The 21,000-nt window shown below is 47.3% G+C and overlaps 1 protein-coding gene across 1 annotated transcript in view; it reads right to left on the minus strand.

Annotated features, from left to right (window-relative positions):
* CD2H10orf90 (chromosome D2 C10orf90 homolog) overlaps positions 1 to 21,000 on the minus strand; it is a 221,997-nt gene that overhangs the window by 188,942 nt on the left and 12,055 nt on the right. Inside the window, exon 2 of the mRNA XM_086681154.1 lies at positions 6,828 to 6,899. Within this exon, the coding sequence (XP_086537280.1) occupies positions 6,828 to 6,899 (72 nt within the window). The remainder of the gene's footprint in view (positions 1 to 6,827; positions 6,900 to 21,000) is intronic.

Raw genomic sequence — 21,000 nt, forward strand, 5'->3', positions numbered from 1 at the left:
TTGGGTGTCTGTCTCTCAGACTCATGCCCTTTGTTCAGGTCAAAATACCGACCCCCAAAGATGCCCACCCTGGCACCCATGGACGGTAGAAGGGCTCATAGGCTTCAAGGGAAAATGAACGGAAATTGTGGGTAGTTCTCCCTACTCCACCTCTGAGAATGAGATGCGGTGGCCCTCACGGACTGCCGACCTCACGTCCGCCCCGGCATCTGATTTCTTCACTTCGAAGACAAGAGGCAAGGACTAAGCTGCCATGCCTTTGAGAGGAGGCAGCTAAATCCGGCTGGATGCATTTCTTTCTGATTCAAAGCTACACCGACTGGGGAATCTTCAGCTGTGCTCTTTGCCTAGGACATTATTCTACCAAACATTTTTAAAATTAGATTACGTACCAGATGATGGGCAAAGACGAAGCTAGAAACAGAAACTCAGAGAAGGGGGAACGTTGCTTATTGCACTGTTTACAGGTGATTGCAACAAACCTGAAGGTCAAGACCCAGGCAGCCACTACACAGAACTCAGGAAGGGCCGTGCGCATAAGGGTCATCCATTAGACAGCAAACAGGGAACTGTCACATGCCCCCGTGACAAAGCGACGCGGTCTGTTTTCTTCCCAGTAATGTTCTACGCCAGGAGGCCCGACAGACCCAAACACGTCTCTTTACATCTTGCGCAGAAAGCGGGAATAAGTGTTCTCTCTTCTGGGGGGGGGGGGGGGCAGAGAAGTGATGCTGCCTTTTCCCACCTCCCCTCTTGCAGAGCGAGGTGGACACTGGGCAGAGCGAGTACCCAGCAGGCTCACAGAAGCCCCCTGGGAGGAGGCCTCTGTCCCCTCAACAAAGGAAGCTGAGTAACAGGACAATTGTGTGTGTCACGCAAAGGAGTTGGAAGGGTCTTAGAAAAACCCAAAGGGAGGTGCTTCCCCCACAGGCTCTCAAGTGCCGTCACGCGATCCGATTCCCAGCCTGCTCTGCGGGCTTGCCTGGGAGAGTCAAGCAAGATCCCCGGATGTACACTTGGTTCCACATGGTTCCTTCGGACGGACAGATAATCCTGGGCAGTCTAGTGAATACTTCTGCACACCGGTGTCTAACCTTGGGAACACAGCGATGAGCGAAACAAGGTCCCTGCCCTCCGAGCCAACAGTCTTGAAGACCACAACCCAAGACAAGTCCACGAGGGAAACCAGGCAACGCAGGAAGGACCGTCCTGTGAAACCATTAAAATCTGAAGCACCAAGGGTGGGCAGGTTGAATCAGGGAATGCGTCCGACAAATGGGAGGATCTTCACAACTGAAACACACAGAAGGTGGCTTCAGGAGGGTCCTCGGGGGCCGGGAGAGGGACAGGTGAGGGTAGAGTCAGATGCGGACTGGCCCCAGATGCTGTGCCGTGGAGTTCACACTCCGCCCTCTCTGAGAACTGGTGGGAACGCAGAGAAGTTGCGTTGATCAAAGACACTCTTTCACACTGTCCAATAGATGAGCCTCCTCACGGGCAGGGAGATCGCCGCTCTTGTAAAAGCTGGAATGGAGACACGATGACCCTCAAGTTTTAAGTGAAATATAATAACTTCATCCCCCTCATCCATCAAAGACCCACCCTTTAAAAAGTGCCAGTTGTAAAGGTCAGGCTTAATTGATCAGGAGGGAGAAAATTTCATGCCGCCCCACCTTCCTTCCTAAGCCAAGTGAATTAGCAATTAAAAATTCCAGGTGACCCTTCATCAATTACCTTTCCATACATTTCCCATAACTGATGGCCCCAGAAATGGCTTAACTAAGCACCAAATCCTCCTAATCATTGCTAAATCCTCAGATTAAGCAGTCTCCTCGGCAGACAGGTAGCACAGCGATGGGGGGATGGGAAAAGGAATCTTTTAACAACACGCAGAATGGAAATTTGAAACGGACTTCCTACCGTCCACCGATTTTGAGAACGGATGCGAGTTTGGGCAGATACAGTCATCGTTTCCGCGTTTTTTTCTTAGTGTTTGGATCCTATGTCACTGTAAACTGAAGTTTTACACAGGCCCACCGATTTCAAAGGGCTTCCCAATGGGACGATTTTGCCGGACGATATCCGCCCCCGGTCTTTCCCAGTCCTGGGATTTCCAGGACTGAGGCAGTGAACAGTTGCTGTGTGCACGTGTAAGAAGCAAAAATAGACATCCGGAGATGATGTGCATTTCCAATTTGGTGCATGAGCACAGGGTCCACTCTGCCTGGGCCAACCACTCCCCTGATCTAGCTTCTGCAACAGAGGCTTACCGCCCACAGCGCTGAGTTCTAGAGCAGCCGGTGGACCACCATTGTCCTAAACCACCATCGTCTGAGAGCAAAATAAGACCTGGGCAAGTGGAAAGACTTATCCAAAGATAAAGAGCTAAGTGAGGTCAGAGTCAACCCTGGCACTAAATCCCTCACCTGAGAAAACAAAACCCCGATGCCGGATCTGTGGTTCCTTTTATGGCCCCACCCCCCACACCCAGCCGGCACCCCGTACATGTGGGTCCTCGGGTCTTGCAGCCCACCCTCGTCCCAGCTCACACATTTTCTGCTGCAATGATCTCAGCTGTTCTCATGGTTTCTCACACACTGTCTGTAAATGAGAGTCATATTGATAAACGTGTAAATATTGTAAACGATGGTCATATCTATGACCCTAACCTGTCTCCCGACGTCAACACCACCCTGCCGCATGCTTCCTGGACATTGAAGGCAGGCGGCCTCTCACAAGTAGAGGGTCCAAACCCCACAAATTCAGGGTCCTCCGACTAGCACCGCCCCCCTCACTCCCTGAGCCTCCCGAACCTTGAATTCCCTACCCGACTACTGGTAGCCCTGCCTGCCCAGAAACGTCTTTAAACATCCCCCTTATTGCAACCCCTGCAAATAACTGGGTCATCACCCAGCGTCCCAGTGACCAGCACGCCCACCCCTGCCCCAGAGGAAAGCGTGCCATCAACCTGCCTGAGTAGCACAATGGAGTCGCCTTCCTAGAACCGGGGACGAGATGACACATTCTAACAAGTCAATATGTAACTGTAACAACTCTTTGCCTTATCACTACAGACTAAAAGCAAATGAATAAGTTACTTTATTTTGGCTCAACAGGATCTGAAGGATTTCTAACAATTCCGGCTGTGTGAGCAGGTCATGAGCCCCCTGCCCTTGGGGCTTCTGTGTGGTCAGCTTACCCTGCAGAGGCTTTCCCGCTGCTGCGTGGAAATGAGTAGGAGGATTTCAGACAGGAGACATTGGGAAGAAACTGGACAAAGTGACCCTCTGGCCCCTCCCAAACCTGAGATTCTGTGAGCTCCGTCTGCCTGGCCCCCTGGACTCCTTCTGGAAGAGCTGTCCCGCAAGCCGGGTACCCACAGGATTAGGTCTTCTGAAGCCACGTCTCTAATACCTGACCTTGCTTCCTGACCTGAGACGACTGAATCAGGATGGAGCCTGAGAGGTTAATTGACAGACATAAGAAAGTGTCTCCTGCACTTTCTGTAAGCTGGTGGCTCTTCCTTCCGTGAAATTCACTGGTTTCCTTACAATGGTTTCCCTTTTGTGCGTTTTTGGTCCTTCCGACACCAAGTTGGAACTAAAACTCTGCTCTCTGGGTCTCCTGCCAAGGCCAGGGACGGGATTGATGAAGATTTCATCGTGTGTGGACCCTTCCCCTTCTTGGGAGTGGGGGGGGGGGGGTCAGATCCCTGATCCAAAATGCTGTTCTTCCCTGAGGCAGTGAACCAGGACCACAGAGGTCCCTGAGGGCACAGGTGGCTTCCCGGGCCCGGTTTTCAGAGAAAAGATGTGTCTGTAGGCCCTCCTTGGCCTAACTTTAGTCAGGCTCCTCTGAGCGCTTTTCCTAACTAGGCCTCATCCTGGGCCTACCTTTGCGGGCCTGTCAGGCCCAGTTCTAGCAAAGAATCCTTTTGGGTCTGGATTGAGAGAGAATCCTGCTGAGCCGGCTTAACAAGACTTTCCCCAACCCTTGACCTCTAATCACATTCTTTTTTTTTTTTTTTTTTTTTTGAAGTTTATTTATTTATTTTGAGAGAGACAGACAAAGTGAGCATGGGAGGGGCAGAGAGAGAGGGAGACACAGAATCCCCCAGCAGGATCCAGGCTCCGAGCTGCCAGCACAGAGCCCGACGTGGGGCTCGAACCCACAGACTGTGAGATCATGACCCGAGCCAAAACCGACTCAGACACTTAACTGACTGAGCCACCTAGGCAACCCTCTAATCAAGTTCTTGGTAATTTTTCCTGCCCCTAATCCCTCCCCCTGCCATTGGTTATGAATCCCCAGCTTCCCTGACGTTGTTCTGGATTAGGGGGCTCCCTTCTACCACAGGAACTCACATGTCCTGCCATTTTTAACCAGTTGATAGTGCCTTTTCTTCTCTTTTTTTTTAATGTTTATTTATTTATTTTTGAGAGAGAGAGAGAGAGAGAAAGAGAGAGAGAACAAGTGGGGGAGGGGCAGAGAGAGAGGGAGACACAGAATCCGAAGCAGGCTCCAGGCTCTGAGCCATTAGCACAGAGCCCGACACGGGGCTTGAACTCACGAACTGCTAGATCATGACCTGAGCCAAAGTCGGACGCTCAACCGACTGAGCCACCCAGGCGCCCCAACAATGCCATTTCTCTCTAACAGATGGGAATGACCTTGCAGCAAGATGTACAAAGCCAGGTGACCCCTTCGAGAAGCAGCCATCAGGGAAGTATTATGCTCCTTGGCCGTGAATTCCTCCTTTCCCTTATATTCGGAGTTGAGCCCAGACTCTCTTTCCTACTCTAAGACCTCACGTAGTAGTCTCCCTGAATAAAATCTGCCTTATTCTCTTTAACAAGTGTCATGAGTGATTTTTTCTTCAACAACTGCTTGCCTTCTGTGCGAATACCCAAGGTTTCAGACTATGTCTAAAATATCCTTCCATAATTAGAACTTGGAAAGTAGGGAAAGAAAAGAAAGGAAAGGAAAGGAAAGGAAAGGAAAGGAAAGGAAAGGAAAGGAAAGGAAAGGAAAGAAGGAAGGAAGGAAGGAAGGAAGGAAGGAAGGAAGGAAGGAAGGAAAAGAAAGAAAGGAAGGAAGGAAGGAAGGAAGGAAGGAAGGAAGGAAGGAAGGAAGGAAGGAGAAAGAAAGCCAGAATATATGCGTCTCCCTCCTCGCCCAGGCTTGCTTGGGCACATTCCCTGCAGCCTGGACCATTAACCCCTGGCCTCTGGGCCAGCATGTACAGGTTTCTAAGTCATTAAACCACTAATACAAGCTCCACTGCACAAGTGCCTGATCGGGCCCATTTCAAGCTAAGCTAGTCCTGGAGAAAAGCAGACTGGCGGGTCCACATCTAGGTCACCCAGGCCAGACTGCACTCACTCCTACCTCCGAGCACTCTGAGAAAAACCTGCCATTCTCCTCCACGTCCCCAACCTCCCCGCAGGGTGCAGGTGGCCAGACGTGTTGCATGAGACTTGCCATTCAGGCCACCAGAAGCGACTGTCAGAGGATTCACGTTCTCACCACAAGCAATTTCTGGGCTAGGTTTTTAAAGGATCCGGTCAAATATCTGCCATTATGAAAGAATAAGCCGTAAGCCATGCTTTGGGGCTCCAGAAAGGACAAACTAGGAGGGCTTCTTCCAAATAATATATTTGTCCTGGGCTGACAGTGTCCGTCATGGAGACGAACTCAGGTCCCTGATGCCTTTGGTAGAGGTGAGCGGCAAGGGGAAAGGAAGGAGAAGCTACAAAAGCATCTGTGTATAATCACACGCAGACGCACAGACACACATATATTTTTCTCCATAGATACAAATTCATCTACCCCATTTACAAACTGAAACTGAGATGTGGATTCAAAACTAAAATTTGCCGGGGCGCCTGGGTGGCTCGGTCGGTTAAGCATCCGACTCTCGATCCGACTCAGGTCGTGATCTCACGGTTCGTGGGATCGAGCCCCGCGTCAGGTTCTGTGCTGACAGTGCGGAGCCTGCTTGGGAATCTCTCTCTCCCTCACTCCCTGCACACCACCCCTCCACTTGTGTGTTCTCTCTCTCTCTCTCTCAAAATAAATGAACATTTAAAAAAATAAAATAAATTTTGCTACATGACAACATGCTTTAAAAAAAAAAAAAGTCCGTTTAATTGAAAGTCAGTTAAGTCGGACACTGAGCCAACCAGACACCCTGAAAACACGCTTTTAGAGCTTATTCTCTGCTAGAGTCTCTGAGTGAAATATGCTAGCCTCGGAGTCTTATTACAGAACCATCAGAAAAGGTGAGCAAAACCCACTGGTTCCCACACCACTTATGTTAACAAACTTCATAAAAGTTACGAACTGTAACCACCACGCCTGGTGTTGTTGTTACAATGCAGGGGCCGGGAACTGAAGCTTCACGAGGAATGATTTATGTTTGCACAGATACCAGGCCTGTATTTAAATCGCGCCTGCTCCGTTGCGAGAATATTCCACATGTGTCCCATTACTCATTCCTGGCGGAACCCCGCACCACGCTGGCCCGAACCCCTGCCATGTGCGGGACCCTTGGCTTCCAAATGCACTACCTGAGGCAACCAATATTTCTGGGGCATCGTTTCCTTCGTCAGGGACTGCTAACCTAAAAGCCTGTGTGTTTAGAAATTCTAATCAGCTTCAAATCTTGTCAGAGCCACTGAGCTAGCATCATGAGTCGGGGACGGGGTGGGGGGAGACGAGGCTCCAAAGCACATCTCATTATTAATAAAAATAAAGGAGAGAGATAGTAAAAAAAAAAAAAAAAGGCTTGAACGGGACCGTCACCCGATCAGCGCCCAGCTCTATACCTGCTTTGAAAGACCTTCATTTCTTTCCCAAGCAGAATGATCTTTGGGGGACGAGAAGAGCCGACTGTGAATCTAGAAGATAAAGAGAAACCTTCCCAGTCTTTTATTTTTATTTGCCAGATATATAATCTTCAATAATGTACATTATTATTTTTAAAGAACCGAGAAATGTCCCTAGAATCTCTCCAATCTCCCAAGAAAGAACTACGGATTTTAACGAATACGCGTCTCCATTTTCTCCCGTGCTACCTCTGCACATGAATAAAGAGTAGGTTTCCGATGATTTCAAAATACAAGAGGCAGCGGAGGAGGGGAGGGAGAAAAACCAATCGGCTAACATGGATTTTGCCAGTAGAGCAAAGAACCACATCTCATGTTTCCTTTCTAGCCCATCAGTGCCGAATGGGTGTTGAGCTGAAATCGGACATTCAATAAATATTGATAAATTGATTAACCACAAGCAATCAGATTTCAGGAATCAGCCTGCAAGGCCCAACGAAAATAAGATTAACAGATACAAAAGTGTTGTGCAGGGGCGCCTGGGTGGCGCAGTCGGTTAAGCGTCCGACTTCAGCCAGGTCATGATCTCGCGGTCCGTGAGTTCGAGCCCCGCGTCGGGCTCTGGGCTGATGGCTCAGAGCCTGGAGCCTGTTTCCGATTCTGTGTCTCCCTCTCTCTCTGCCCCTCCCCCGTTCATGCTCTGTCTCTCTCTATCCCAAAAATAAATAAACGTTGAAAAAAAAAAATTAAAAAAACAAACAAACAAAAAAAAGTGTTGTGCAGTCTGCGAGGATGATTATGGTGCCGGCTCTCTCTGCCTAGAGGGCAAGGGTCGGTTTCATAAGTTTATTCTGAAAGCCGTTTGCTGTGGGCGAGACTTTGGGTTTGGATTTGTACATTTAGAATCAGACTCCGGAGCACCTCGCTCCACACTGGGTCTGCCCTGTGGCCCCTCGCTGACCCCAGGGACTCTCCCCCCAAACTGAAGAGTGACTTTTCGGACACGCGTGCTGTAAACACAGCGGGATCGGAAGAGGCAATGGCCTCACCATGGACAGGTCATAGGGGATGCTGGGTAAGACACGAAAGCTTTTGGGAAGGAGATAAAAAGTGCAGCGACATGAGACACGGGCATGGGACATCATTTAAATCCCAAATTCTGCAGAAGGAGCAAGCTACCTCCCTGCCGCTGCAAACACAAGCAAGCAGGGGGGTCTGGAACCTGCCTTGGGGGTGGGAAGGGGGCGCAGACGTGCAGGGAGCCGGCCGAACAAGGATTCTAAGCCTCCCGTTTCCTGGGCTGTTGTCTTGTGTGACTCTTCCAAGAAAGGTATTTATGCCTGCTTTTCAAAGTAACTCCACCAAATGTAGCCAGATAATTAACCTGGGACATGACAGCACAGGATTCATTCTGACCCAGCAGATCCCTCCTCGCACCCTGTGCCGTCCTAGTCGAGAGCCCCAGCCCCACGGCGAAATAACAAACACCCAAGTGCACTGCTCTGGACACGGGACTGTTCCCCCCCTCTCAGTTCCCAGCATTTGGCAGCGAATGGCAGGCCGAGTAGGCTCCATGGCCGCCTGCTTCTTCAAAGCCTGGAACCATCACGAACAGGCTCTGGGCACTACGGGTCGGAGAATTCCCAGTGCTGACTCGGGAATCTCTATCGTCGACCCAGGTCTCAATCCAATAGGGACATCCTGGGAAGGCTTGGCTGTGACTCAACTTGCTGCTGATTGCTCACTGTACTTCCTTTCTATAGAACGGCAACACTTTTCCTTGCCCTGAGAACAAAGCGTCAAGAAAGCCCCGTGTGGTCTGCAGCAGGTATTCTCTGTGGCATCCCCAGACGCCTCTCTCCAGGCCACATCCTCTGTATGAGCTCCTCTCATGCCCTTGAACACAAATTCTCTTCCCCACCGCAGGGCCTTTGCACATGCTGTTTCACCCACAGAGCATGTTGTTTCTTTGGTCCTCCTCTGGATCTTGGCTCACATGACCCGTTCGTGGGAGTGTCCCTGCAGACACCGGCCTCAAAACCAGGTTTCTGATTTATAAGCTCTTACAGAAGCACTACTTTTCAGCACACTCACTTTGAATTATAAATCCACAGGGACTCGTGTGAATCTACAGGTGATGGCTGCTCCTCCCCTAGAGTCTAACTGCTCTGAGAAGAAAATTATTTTGCCTTGCTTGCCAATATATTCCTAGCTGCTAGTATGGGGCCAGACATAGAGGAGGCTTTCAATAAATATTTACTGGGGAAAAAAGGATGGAATGAAGAATGAATGAAAGCAAAGCCCCTTCTCCAGGGTAAATTACGCACAGTGCCCTTTGGTATCTACTCTCCTGTCTCCTCAAGGATCCCTGTTCTCCCCTCAGTCTTCACCTCTGCCTTCCTCACATTGCTAAGTCCAAACCTTTCTTAAAAACAAAACCAAAAACCTCCCCCACCCACACACATTACCTTCCTCCCTTCACCTCACCACTTGCCGCAAACCTTCTTGGAGGAGACGGCCACGCTCTCTCTGTCCCATTTCCTTGCCTCCCAGCAGTCCTCCGTTTACCGCAATCCAGACTGAACCACTGTGATCTGTGCCTCTGAAGCTTGTCACTGTGCGATCCAGCGGCCACCCCGGGGCCAGCCCCAGCGGCTGTGTCTATCAACAACCCCTGTTGGTTACGCTTCCTAAATATCCGCCTCTCCCCACCGCCTTAGTGGAAGCCCCCGTTCTACTTGCCGAGCCCACAGCAGCCCTCCTCATCCTCAGCCCCGCAGCCCCCGGACCCCACCTCATCGCCAATGTTCCCAGAAAGCAAATCTGGTCATGTCCCTCCCCAGCTTGATACAATCCTTGGGTTTTTAACTCATCCAAAATACAACTAAAGCTGTATTTCACAAAGACGTGTTTGCAGCATGGTTCATAATGGCAAAACATCGGAGGGTTCTGCAATATCCAACGCCAGAGAATAGCTCTGGAGGTCAGAGCACACGTGTTAATACATCCATTAACATTATAACCATGTTCGTGGTCCAAGTTACCGTCTCCACAGCTACAGACTATCACAGAGGATCATGGGCAGCCTTGAATGCTATGCTAATGTGGATATTATTTCCTAGGTGACGGGGAAGCTCTGGTGATTTCTGAACAAGGAGAGCGAGTGCTTAATGTTCAGTTATGTGTTAAAGCACAGACCTGCGTACGTGTTTGATTAGAGCCTTACCTCTGCAGCCTTTACTCACCGGCTGGAACCGGTTGCTGCCCGTATGCGATGCAACGTTTTGCAACTCCGTTTTACCAAGCCTAGTGTGGGACGGGGATTTCTTTTTTTAATTTTAATTTTCTTACTGGAATAAAATATACTTAACATAAAACTTATCAACGTGACCATTTTCAAGCATGTGGTAGGTGGTGTTCAGCACATGCATCATGTTGTGTAACCATCAGCACCGCCCTCCGTAATTCTTGTCATCTTGCAAAACCGAAAACTTCCTCCCTTCCCATCTTCCCCCAGCCCGTGGCAACCATCATTCTATTTTCTATCTCCGAGATTTTGACTACTCTCAGTACTTCGTGTGAGTGGAATCATGCAGTATTTGTCTTTTTGTGACTGGCTTATTTCCCTTAGCACAGTATTCTCAAGGGCCATCCCCATTGTAGCCCGTGTCAGAATTTCCTTCCTTTTTAAGACCGAAGATTCAAGTGCGTGGGTATGCCACATGTTGCCTATCCGTTCATCCTTCGAGGGACACAGGTCAGTTGCTCCCACGTTTTAGCTATTGTGAATAATGTTGCTATGAAATGATTGCACGAATATCTATCTCTTCGGCCTCCTGCTTTCAATGATTGGAATTATTATTCAATTATTTCAATTATTCAATTACACCAAATAATTGAATTGGTGGATGGATGGCTGGACCACGTGGCAAGTCTACTTTTAATTTTTTGGAGAAGCACTACACTGTTTTCCTCAGAGGATTTACCATTTTGCATTTCCACCAACAGTGCACAAGTGTGTCCATTTTTCCACATCCTCACCAACCCTTGTTATTTTGTGGGTTTTTTTTGTATAGTAGCCATCCCAACGGATGTGAGGCAGCATCTCACTGTAGTTTGGTTCGCAGTTCCCTACTGATGCGTGATGTTGAATATCTTTTCACATGCTTATTGTACGTCTTCTTTGAAGAAATGTTTCTTCAAGTCCTTTGCCTTTTTTTGTTGTTGTTCTTAAGCTTTGATTCTCTGTATATTCTAGTTACTAATCCCTTAGCAGATACTATTTGCAAATATTTCCTTCAACTCTGTGGGCTGCCTTTTCTCTCTGTTGGGATGGTCTTTTGGTGTTGGTGCACAATTTTTTTTAAATTTTCATTAGTTCCAGCTTACCTATTTTTTCTTTTGTTGCCTGTCTCTTTGGTGTCATATCCAAGAAGTCATTGCTAAATTCACCATCATGAAGCTTTTGCCCTGGGTATTCTCCAGTGAGTTCTGGAGTTTTAGGTCTTACATTTAGGTCTTTGATTCATGAGAGTTAATTTTTGAATATGGTAGTAGATAAGGAACCAACTTAATTCCTCGGCACATGGATATCCAGTGCCCCCCCCCTTTTTTTTATGGTGCCAAACCCAGCATCGTTTGTTGACAAGACTATCCTTTCCCCATTGATTGGTTTTAGCACCCTTGAAAAAAGTCACGTGACATATATGAGAGGGCTTATTCTAGTTAACTGGTCTAAATATTTGTCTTTATGCGAATACCACACTGCTTTGATTACTATAGCTCTGTAGTATGTTTGCAAGTCAGGAAGTCTGAATCTTCACCTTGTTCTTCTTTTTCCAGATTGTTTTGGATATTTGGGATCCCTTGAGATTACATATGAATTTTAGAATGTTTTTTTTTTAATTTTGGAAAAAAAAAGTCATTGGGATTTTCACTGGGATTGCATTGACCCCATAGATCGTTTTGAATGGTATTGATATCCTAACACTAAGTTTTTTGATCCGTGAATATGGGATATGTTTCCATTTGTTTACGTCTTCTTTATTTTCCTTTAATTTAATTAGTTTTCGTTGTGCATGTCTTTCACCTCTTTGGTTAATTCCCAAGTATTTTATTCTTTTTGATGCTATTATAAATTGTTTTCATAATACACTTTTCAGATTGTTCGCTGTTAGCATATAGAAACACAACTGATTTTTGTGCATTGCCTTTTTATCCTGCTATTTTGTGGAGTTCATTTGTTAGTTCTAACAGGTTATTTGTGGGACCTTTAGGGTTTTCTACACACCAGATCATATCATCTACAAACAGACATGACTTCACTTCTTCCTTTACAGTTTGGATACCTTTTATTTCTTCTTCGTGCCTAGTTGGTCTGGCCAAGACTTGTACCGCTATGTTGAACAGAGACGGGAAAAGCAGTCACCGCTGTCTTGTTCCCAACTTTAGAGGAAAAACTCTCTTTCAGCAGCGAGTATGACGCTCATGGTAAGTTTTCAGACACAGCTTTCATGCTTTTGAGGTAGTTTCTTTCTAATCCTTGTTTGTCGGGTGTGACACATATTTATTGATTTGTTTTCCCCCTAAAACGTGAGTGGCACATAGCAAGTTCTTTGCTCATTGCTTTGATGGTGACCCTCAGAACAGCACTGGGCCCACAAGATGTCTTTGAAAACATGTGCTGAATGACCGGGTGGGTGAAGGGCTATGAAATCACATGAGTAAACGCACTTGCTGGATGTTAATGCACCACATGACCTTGGTGGGTGTCCACTAGGATTTATGGGAGTTACGGAATCATGGAAAGAAAGAACGGAAAAAGCATATGCAAATCCATACATGCAGCACTCCTGCCACATGCAAAAATGCATTCCCTAATAAACAAAAGGCACTGTTGAAGTTCTTCGGATTTGCCACCCACTGGGAGACACTGATCGGGCCCCCAGCTATTTCTTTTGTGATCATCAGGTGGCTCCTGCCTCAGCCCTTCCAAACCTTTGTCTCTCTTAGGTCTCTGAAGCCATTAGTAATGCTATTTACTGAGTGGTGACAGTAACTGACCTAAGCCATACAATGGGGCTGAGACTCAGACCCTGTTTTCCAGCTCTGTTCCCAGAGGCTCCTGGGTCTGGTTCAAGCCTGGGATCACACAAGGAGCTACCACTGAGGCCTCACTGCATGCAGGCAATTACCTCGCTGGATCCTACAACGACTCTGTGGGAGAAAGAGATTTAATATTTCCATTTTACAGGGAGGGACACTGAGGCACAGGGAGGTGAAGTAACTTTCCCCAAATCACACAAACCTAGTAAAGCGAGTAAAGGCGCCCAGACTGGAATCGAGGCGATTAAGATCACTTATTGAGGGGCGCCCGGGTGGCTCAGTCGGTTGAGCGTCCGACTCTTGATTTCAACTCGGGTCACGATCCCAGGGTCCTGGGGTTGGGCCCCGCTTTGGGCTCCGTGCCGAGCGTGAAGCCTACTTGGGATTCTCTCCCTCTCCCTCTGCCCCTCTCCTGCTCACAACCTCTCTTTCTCTAAAATAAAAAAATAGGGGCGCCCGGGTGGCTCAGTCGGTTGAGCGTCCGACTCTTGATTTCAACTCGGGTCACGATCCCAGGGTCCTGGGGTTGGGCCCCGCTTTGGGCTCCGTGCCGAGCGTGAAGCCTACTTGGGATTCTCTCCCTCTCCCTCTGCCCCTCTCCTGCTCACAACCTCTCTTTCTCTAAAATAAAAAAATAAATCAATCAAAAAATAAAACGAGTAGTCCTTGAAGATAGAAAACTGTGATTAGGATCCAGGACATTCAAAGAAACATGACATCTCATAATTCTAGGAAACGCTCCAGTCTGCAAAGTTCTCTCATACACACTCCGTCATTTCCATCTTCTAAAGCCCGAGAGGTGAAGGAACACATACAGTTCTTAGCTTATAAAGAAACAAAGGTCCAGAGAGAGACATAAGTGCCCATGGACAAAACCATGGGCCTCCGGCACCGGCACCAGCCCTCCTGACCCCAGTCTGGCACACCATCCACACCGTCTCACCACGGGCTACCTCACGGGGTCCACCCAGCCTTACCAGCCACGCTACTGGCAGGAACTCTGTGGTCAAGCCTGCCACCAGCTAGGTCACTGATAACACGGACGAGAAAATCATCTGTGGATTCCACTCGGCAGCCAGGAGCTGTGAACCAGCGAGAGCTGAACATCGTGGGGACGATAATACTAGAACCGCCCATTTAGAGAAGACTAAACGCTTCACAAACCACGCTTGACCTCCCAAGTCCTGCCGTAAGAGTTGGGCCCTGACGAGCACATATGCTATTGTTTTTGCTGGGTTTGTTGTTTACCGACTCTCCCTTCAAGATACCTGAGTGCTCACCCTGGATCCATAATCCCTTATCTGCAATTCTAAAATCCATAAAAGCTCTGAAATTTGAGAGTTTTTTCTTTCCTCTGAGTTTGCAGGAAACGAACCTGACAGGCGAACCTTACCTCAACTAACCTGAGGCTATTTATAATATTAATTTATTCCATTTAGTGTGAATATTCATACATTTTATTACAAAAACATCAGTGAGCTTAATTACAGGGTGCTACCTCAGATCCCACTAGAAATGTTGTAAAGTATTACTTTCCCGAAATAAAATTAAGAAATCATCGTTGAATCGCATTTGGCCCCAAGAGTTCTGGATGGAGAATCGCGGATCGGTGCGACAGACATTTAATAAGCTTACCAGTCCCTGGGATTGGGTTTTCCATATACCCCCCTCGTCTAGACCCCACAAGACAGGCAGTATCTCTGTATTTGATGGACACGGACGCTGGGGCACGGAGACATCTAGTAATTTGCTCTAGGTCACAGAGCTACTAAATGCCACAGCCAGGACCCTCTCCAACTGGAACATACTGTTCTCAGCATCCGCCATATTACCGTGTCTGTGTGCATGTTTGTGCATGTGCACACACACGTGTGTGGAGGGGGGGGATGCTTTGTAAAGCACTGAGCAAGTAAAAGAGGGACCCAGCAAAAGTAGAGAAGAGAGAGAGCAAACATCTGGGAACTCCTAGGCCTACGCAAACCCTCCCTGCCTCCAGAACCTCTCCACTCTGCCTCTTCTGAACACATGCGTGGTTTACAGAGAAAACAGAGGGGAGATTCCAAATCCACTTATATCCTACGGATCAAAGACCAAGGGTGGATTTTTTGGCTGCGTCTTCTCCTTGGGATGATGGCAGACATTGTCAGAGTCCAAAAAAAGAGAAAGCCATTTCTTTTCAGCATCCAGGGTCTTCTCCTGGGGATGTCGGAGGTCTCGCCAGAAGGCTGGAGCTGCATCTCAAGGAGGATTCCAGCACGGACTGACGAGGGGTTAACGCAACCTATTTGGGCGCTCGGATACAGTCTCCATGGTTAATCTGGGTGCATGATTGATCTTTGCCAGAATTGCATGTTTGCATTCAATCTTCCGAATTCTCTTCTGCAACAATAATTAATGTCAGAGCAGTTTCTGGATCAACAGTGTATTTTCTGGCGAACGCAACCCTGTACCTCGAATAACTCAAAACGGAGATTTACCACTCTGCCAAGATTCCTTCTTCAGGCTTCATCTCTTCATGTTTACATCTGGTTTAACTTTTTCTAATCTAAAATAAATCAGCATGAAAAGCATTAGATTTTTCATTTAGATTCTCAATTGCCTTTGATTATGGAGATAATATCCCTTATCTGATTGCAAATGGCGGGATGGTTCCCTTGTTAGGAGCTGAACGGAGATGCCTCGGTCTCTCCTTGCTTCTCCTTCACTTTTGTTAAGGGTGGAGTCTGGCGGGGTTCTGGTTTGAAAAGGAGGCAAATCAGGATGTAAGGGGGAAGCATGATTTCAATCATTCCTCTTCTTGTGAGACTCACAGAGGAAGGCAGCCTCTCCTGGCTGCCTGATGAGAAGTGGTCTACAGAGATTTCACACTCTGTTTTCCCACCACGGTGACTGCAGACCCTGTCTGTTTGCAGGGATAAATGAGAACAGCAATGACGAAGCACTTGGCTGGAGATTTCCATGCAAACATCAGGCGTGGGGGGAAACTAACACCGTCATACGGGCATGTTAATTACCCAGTTACAAAGTCAAATTTAGCCGAACTATTTTGTATATCAAAGAGGTAGATTTCCCCTGATTCCTTAAGTATTCCTTTCAGCATGTTCTATTATGTTTCCTATCATTTGCAACAATTCCTCTTCACTATAAATGGGAGCGGAGGATTCCAGAAACTGAATCCATTTCTTGGACCAGGTGGAAACTTCTCTCCCCAGCAATTGTTTACTGTCATTGTCTACTTTCCCTCAATTAGAGTCCTGGACGATCCCAAGTACTTCAGAATCGAATACAATGGAGTCACCCTGACGGCGGAACATCTCAGAAAGTTCTGAGGATTCAATCTCCCACTCAACCCTACAGCTTTTAACTCCATTGCTCGTTTTTCTTCTTTCAAAAGAACAGAGACAAAAAAAAAAAAAAAAAAAAAGACTAGGGTATTTCCTGTTCTTTGGCTCACCTGTTCACACGGAACTCACCCCCTGCCCTCTCCCGGGGCCCTTGGGAGAAAAGCCTCACTATCTCACACTAGTGGCTGCTTTCTGTGGTTGGGTTTTTTGTTTTTTTTTTTTCCCGCCTAGACTGGCAGCAAGCAGTCTAAATGGAGCCCTTTCATGCCTTCTCAGAATTAGAGAAGATGATGACTTTTACTTAGTGAGGAATAGCAAACTAGGGTCCTCGACAGCTGGAGAACAGAATAATAACGACAACAACAAGAACCATAATAATACACAACAGAGTGCTTATCAAGTGCCAGGCGCCACGCTCAATGCTTCATGGGAGTTGTGGGATCTCCATGGCAACAGCAGAAGAAAGGTACCACTGCCATTCTAGGGGTGAGGAAACGCCATTCTTAGAATTCTGCTTAATGATGCACCAATAATCGTAAGATAAACAACGAAGCGTTACTGAGCCATCTCGATGAGCCAATCTCTGCCCTCAGCACTTTTCGTATACCACTTTATTCCACCCCCACAAAGGCACCAGATGAAGGGACTATTATCAACTTCATTTTGTCTAGGAAGGAATCCTGGAGCAGGTAAGAGTTCATGCAAAGTCAGAATTAAGAAATGGCAGTCAGGATAAAAAAAATCTACATTTACCTGAGTCAGGGCCTCAGCCCTCACCTCCCTGCTGCCCCAAGAGAATATCATCCATTTAATGAAGATGCCAAAAGTTGTAATGGAAACTTATTATGACACACACACACACACACACACACACACACACACACACGCTGACTGATTTCAGTTACAGACGTACCAGACTCAGCAAAAGTAAAGTGGCAGAAAGCAGATCAGTGGTTGCCCAGGGTGGAGCTGGGGGAAGGTGTTAAGTGCAAAGGGCACGAGGGAAATTTCTGGGTCGTGGACGTGCCCTCCATCATGATTTGGTGCTGGTTACATGACTGGATGCATTTGTCAAAACAAAATGAACTGTACACGTATAGAATGTATGAATATTAATGTATGTAAATTGTACGTAAGGCTGAATTTTTTTTTTTAAGTATCATGAATAACCTCCAATTTAGCTTAGAGTTTCAACTCAACACAGAGTGAGTGAGAGAAAAAGAGAGGGACCCTGACCTCAGAGATCTCATCTAGTGACAGAGAATCATCTTAATGCATTTATAAATACAAGTTAGGGCAGGGGCAGCTTCACAGGCATGAGACCCAGGCAGCGGGCACAGGGACCTACACTCAGAAGGGCCACATGTGGCTTTGATGTCACCATCTTGAATTTCTTTTAATTGTGGTAAGATATACATAGCATAGCAAGCGCCTAATTCAGCAGAACTAAGTACATTCATCAGGCTCTGCGATCATCACCACTGTCTGTCTCCAGAACTTTTTTTTTTCATCCCCACAAACTGAAACTCTGTGCTGCTAAACAGTGATTTCCTACTCTCCCCTCCCCACGGCCCTGGCAGACAGCCGTCCACTTTCTGTCTCGGCGAATGTAACTATTCCGGGTACCTCGTGAAAGGGGAGTCCATTGATACTTGTCCTTTGGCGGCTGGCTTATTTCACTTAGTGGAACATCGTCCAGGCCCATCCGTGTCGAAGGCGGGGCTGCCTCTCGCTGTGTTGATGATGTCCTTTCACGTACACAAGTTATTCATGTTTGATGAAGTCCAATTTATCGGGTTTTGTCCTCTGTAGCCAGTGCTTTGGTATCGCCACCTTGAGTTTTTAAATAATTTTATCTTTGAACTTGTGTTTTGTAAATGAAATCCCAAGGGACGGGGGGAGCACACGTGGGAGCAGAAGACAAGTCAAAGGTGTGTGTTTCCTGATTTCCTTGCTGCCCCAGGCACAGATGGCACTCGGGCGTCCCTCACGCACAAAACTCTGGTGACCCCTCACTCCGGTCTGAGTGGCTAAAGTGAAAAATCAGGAGACTATAGATGCTGGCGAGGATGTGGAGAAACGGGAACCCTCTTGCACTGTTGGTGGGAATGCAGATTGGTGCAGCCGCTCTGGAAAGCAGTGTGGAGGGTCCTCAAAAAATTAAAAATAGATCTACCCTATGACCCCAAAATAGCACTGCTAGGAATTTACCCAAGGGATACAGGAGTACTGATGCATCGGGGCTCTTGTACCCCAATGTTTATAGCGGCACTTTCAACAATCGCCAAATTATGGAAAAAGCCTAAAGAGTCCATCAACTGACGAATGGATAAAGAAGTTGTGGTTTATACACACAGTGGAATACTACTTGGCAATGAGAAAGAAGGAAATCTGGCCATTTGTAGCAACGTGGAGGGACCTGGAGGGTATTATGCTAAGTGAAATAAGTCAGGCAGAGAAAGACAGATACCATATGTTTTCACTCTTATGTGGATCCTGAGGAACTTAACAGAAGACCATGGGGGAGGGGAAGGAAAAAAAAAAAGTTAGAGAGGGAGGGAGCCAAACCATAAGAGACTCTTAAAAACTGAGACTAAACTGAGGGTTGATGGGGGGTGGGAGGGAGGGGAAAGTGGGTGATGGGCATTGAGGAGGGCACCTGTTGGGATGAGCACTGGGTGTTGTATGGAAACCAATTTGACAATAAATTTCATATAAAAAAAAAAAAACTCTGGTGACCCTACCATGCATGGAAGTTCAGCTGACCGCCCCAAGAGGCCACACTTCCCACTGCATTCTCCAAATGTGGAAAGAAGGCAGTGGGTTTCTGGGAAACACGAATGACCAGGCAACCTTATCATATCCTTTTTTTTTTAATGTTTATTTATTTTTGAGCCAGAGAGAGCACTAGCGGGAAAGGGACAGAGAGAGAGAGAGAGAGAGAGAGAGAGAGAGAGAGAGAGAGAGAGAGACAGAAGACCCGAAGCGGGCTCTGCACTGACAGCAGAGAGCCCCATGTGGGGCTCAAACCCACAAACCACGAGATCATGACCTGAGCCAAAGTCAGATGCTTAACTGACTGAGCCACTGAGGCGCCCCTGTATCATATCCTTTCTTACTCATGTTACGTCCCCGTGTTAGCCACCTGCTTATGCTGGAGATGATGGCTCCCAAGGAGAGGGAGAGACAGGGCTCCGATATGTCCCTTTTCTCTCAGCCCCTCCTCACTCAGCAGACAACTGGAGGAGTGTTGGTCGAGTGAGATTATATCACAGAATGAGACAAAAATTTGAGTTGATTTTTGCAGTGTTTCCATTGTTCTAGTGAACGTGAGATAGATACATACATACATGCATGTGTGAGATTAACACAATAAAAACCGTGTCATTTCAGTGATTCCACATATGAGTGAAGGGCTTTTCTATTTGTGTTAGAAATGGCATTAGGCAGGGACAACTGGGTGGCGCACTCAGTTAGGCGTCCAACTCTTGGTTTTGGCTCAGGTCATGATCTCAGTGGTTCCATAAGCTCGAGCCCCGCATCGGGTTCTGGGCTGACAGCACAGAGCCTGCTTGGGATTCTCTCTCTCCCTCTCTCTCTGCCCCTCCCCTACGCTTGCTGTCTCTGTGTCTCTCAAAATAATAAACTTTAAAAAAAAGAGAGAGAGTGAGAGATAAAAATGGCATTAGGCCATGTAAAGATGAACATTAAAATGCATGGAAATAATTTAAAATCTTAATTTTTCTTCACTTACGCCAACATTCAAAAGCACGTTAAAAACCATCAGGGCAAATCAAGAGACAGACAATGGAAGGAAGGAAACAGACATACTTTTGCACCCTATTTCCCCCCACTGTTCTAACATGAGGATCATGCATTCATTTTACCCTGGCCCCCACAAAGTACATAGTCACACCTGAGGGATTGGCCATATACCATGGAACTATTTCATGCAAAGTCTTCATATTCTTGTTTCCATTTGCTCCTAGGCCCCTCTTTGCACATCCATCAACCGAGACCCCTTCCCTTCAGCACACGTGGCCCACGTACCACCCCCTATAACAGGTGTCCTCCAATGCTATCCCAGAACCAAGTGTTGAGAAGCCAGCAGTGGCCAGAACTCATTAGTGAGGAGTTGAGCACATTTGTAGCTAAAATGATGGGTGTCGTGAACTTTCTGTGACCAGAGGGCTGGATCAGAGGCATCTGACCCCCATCAGAGAGCAGCCACTTAGCACTAACCCACTCGCCGCTGGAGGCAGGCTGCTTTGCTGGGAAGATGCTTCTGGTCTTCAACAGAAAACGGCAAGCGATCTGTTGTCTGCTTGAAGGAAATAATTCCCCCATCTGTCTTCAGCCCTATTTGTTTCTCCGGCACATTATTATTCCTAAATTCTACATGCTTTCCAAGGTACTTATTTTTGGAGCTGTCTTAAAGTCCGTTCTGGATGGAGAAGGAGATGAATTAGAACCCCCGAGAGAAAAAGAATGTCTCTATTTGGAAAAGGGTGATGAAACAAAGGACCTCCACTTTGGACCTTCACTCGGGCTACCTAAAGCCGAGGTCTGTCGGTCTCTGCAAAATGAGTGCATCTGTAAGGAGCCCAACAAAGGAGATTTTCTGCATCAGAGAAAGACCCTTGCATGCACAAAGCCCTCAACTGTCACCTACTCTGGCCCCAGCTTTTCATCTCAAACGCACCTCCTGCATTTTTGTTTATCCA

Source organism: Puma concolor, chromosome D2 (assembly GCF_028749965.1).
Source record: "Puma concolor isolate L17-30 chromosome D2, mPumCon1.1.hap2, whole genome shotgun sequence".
In the NCBI taxonomy this organism is placed as follows: Eukaryota; Metazoa; Chordata; class Mammalia; order Carnivora; family Felidae; genus Puma; species Puma concolor.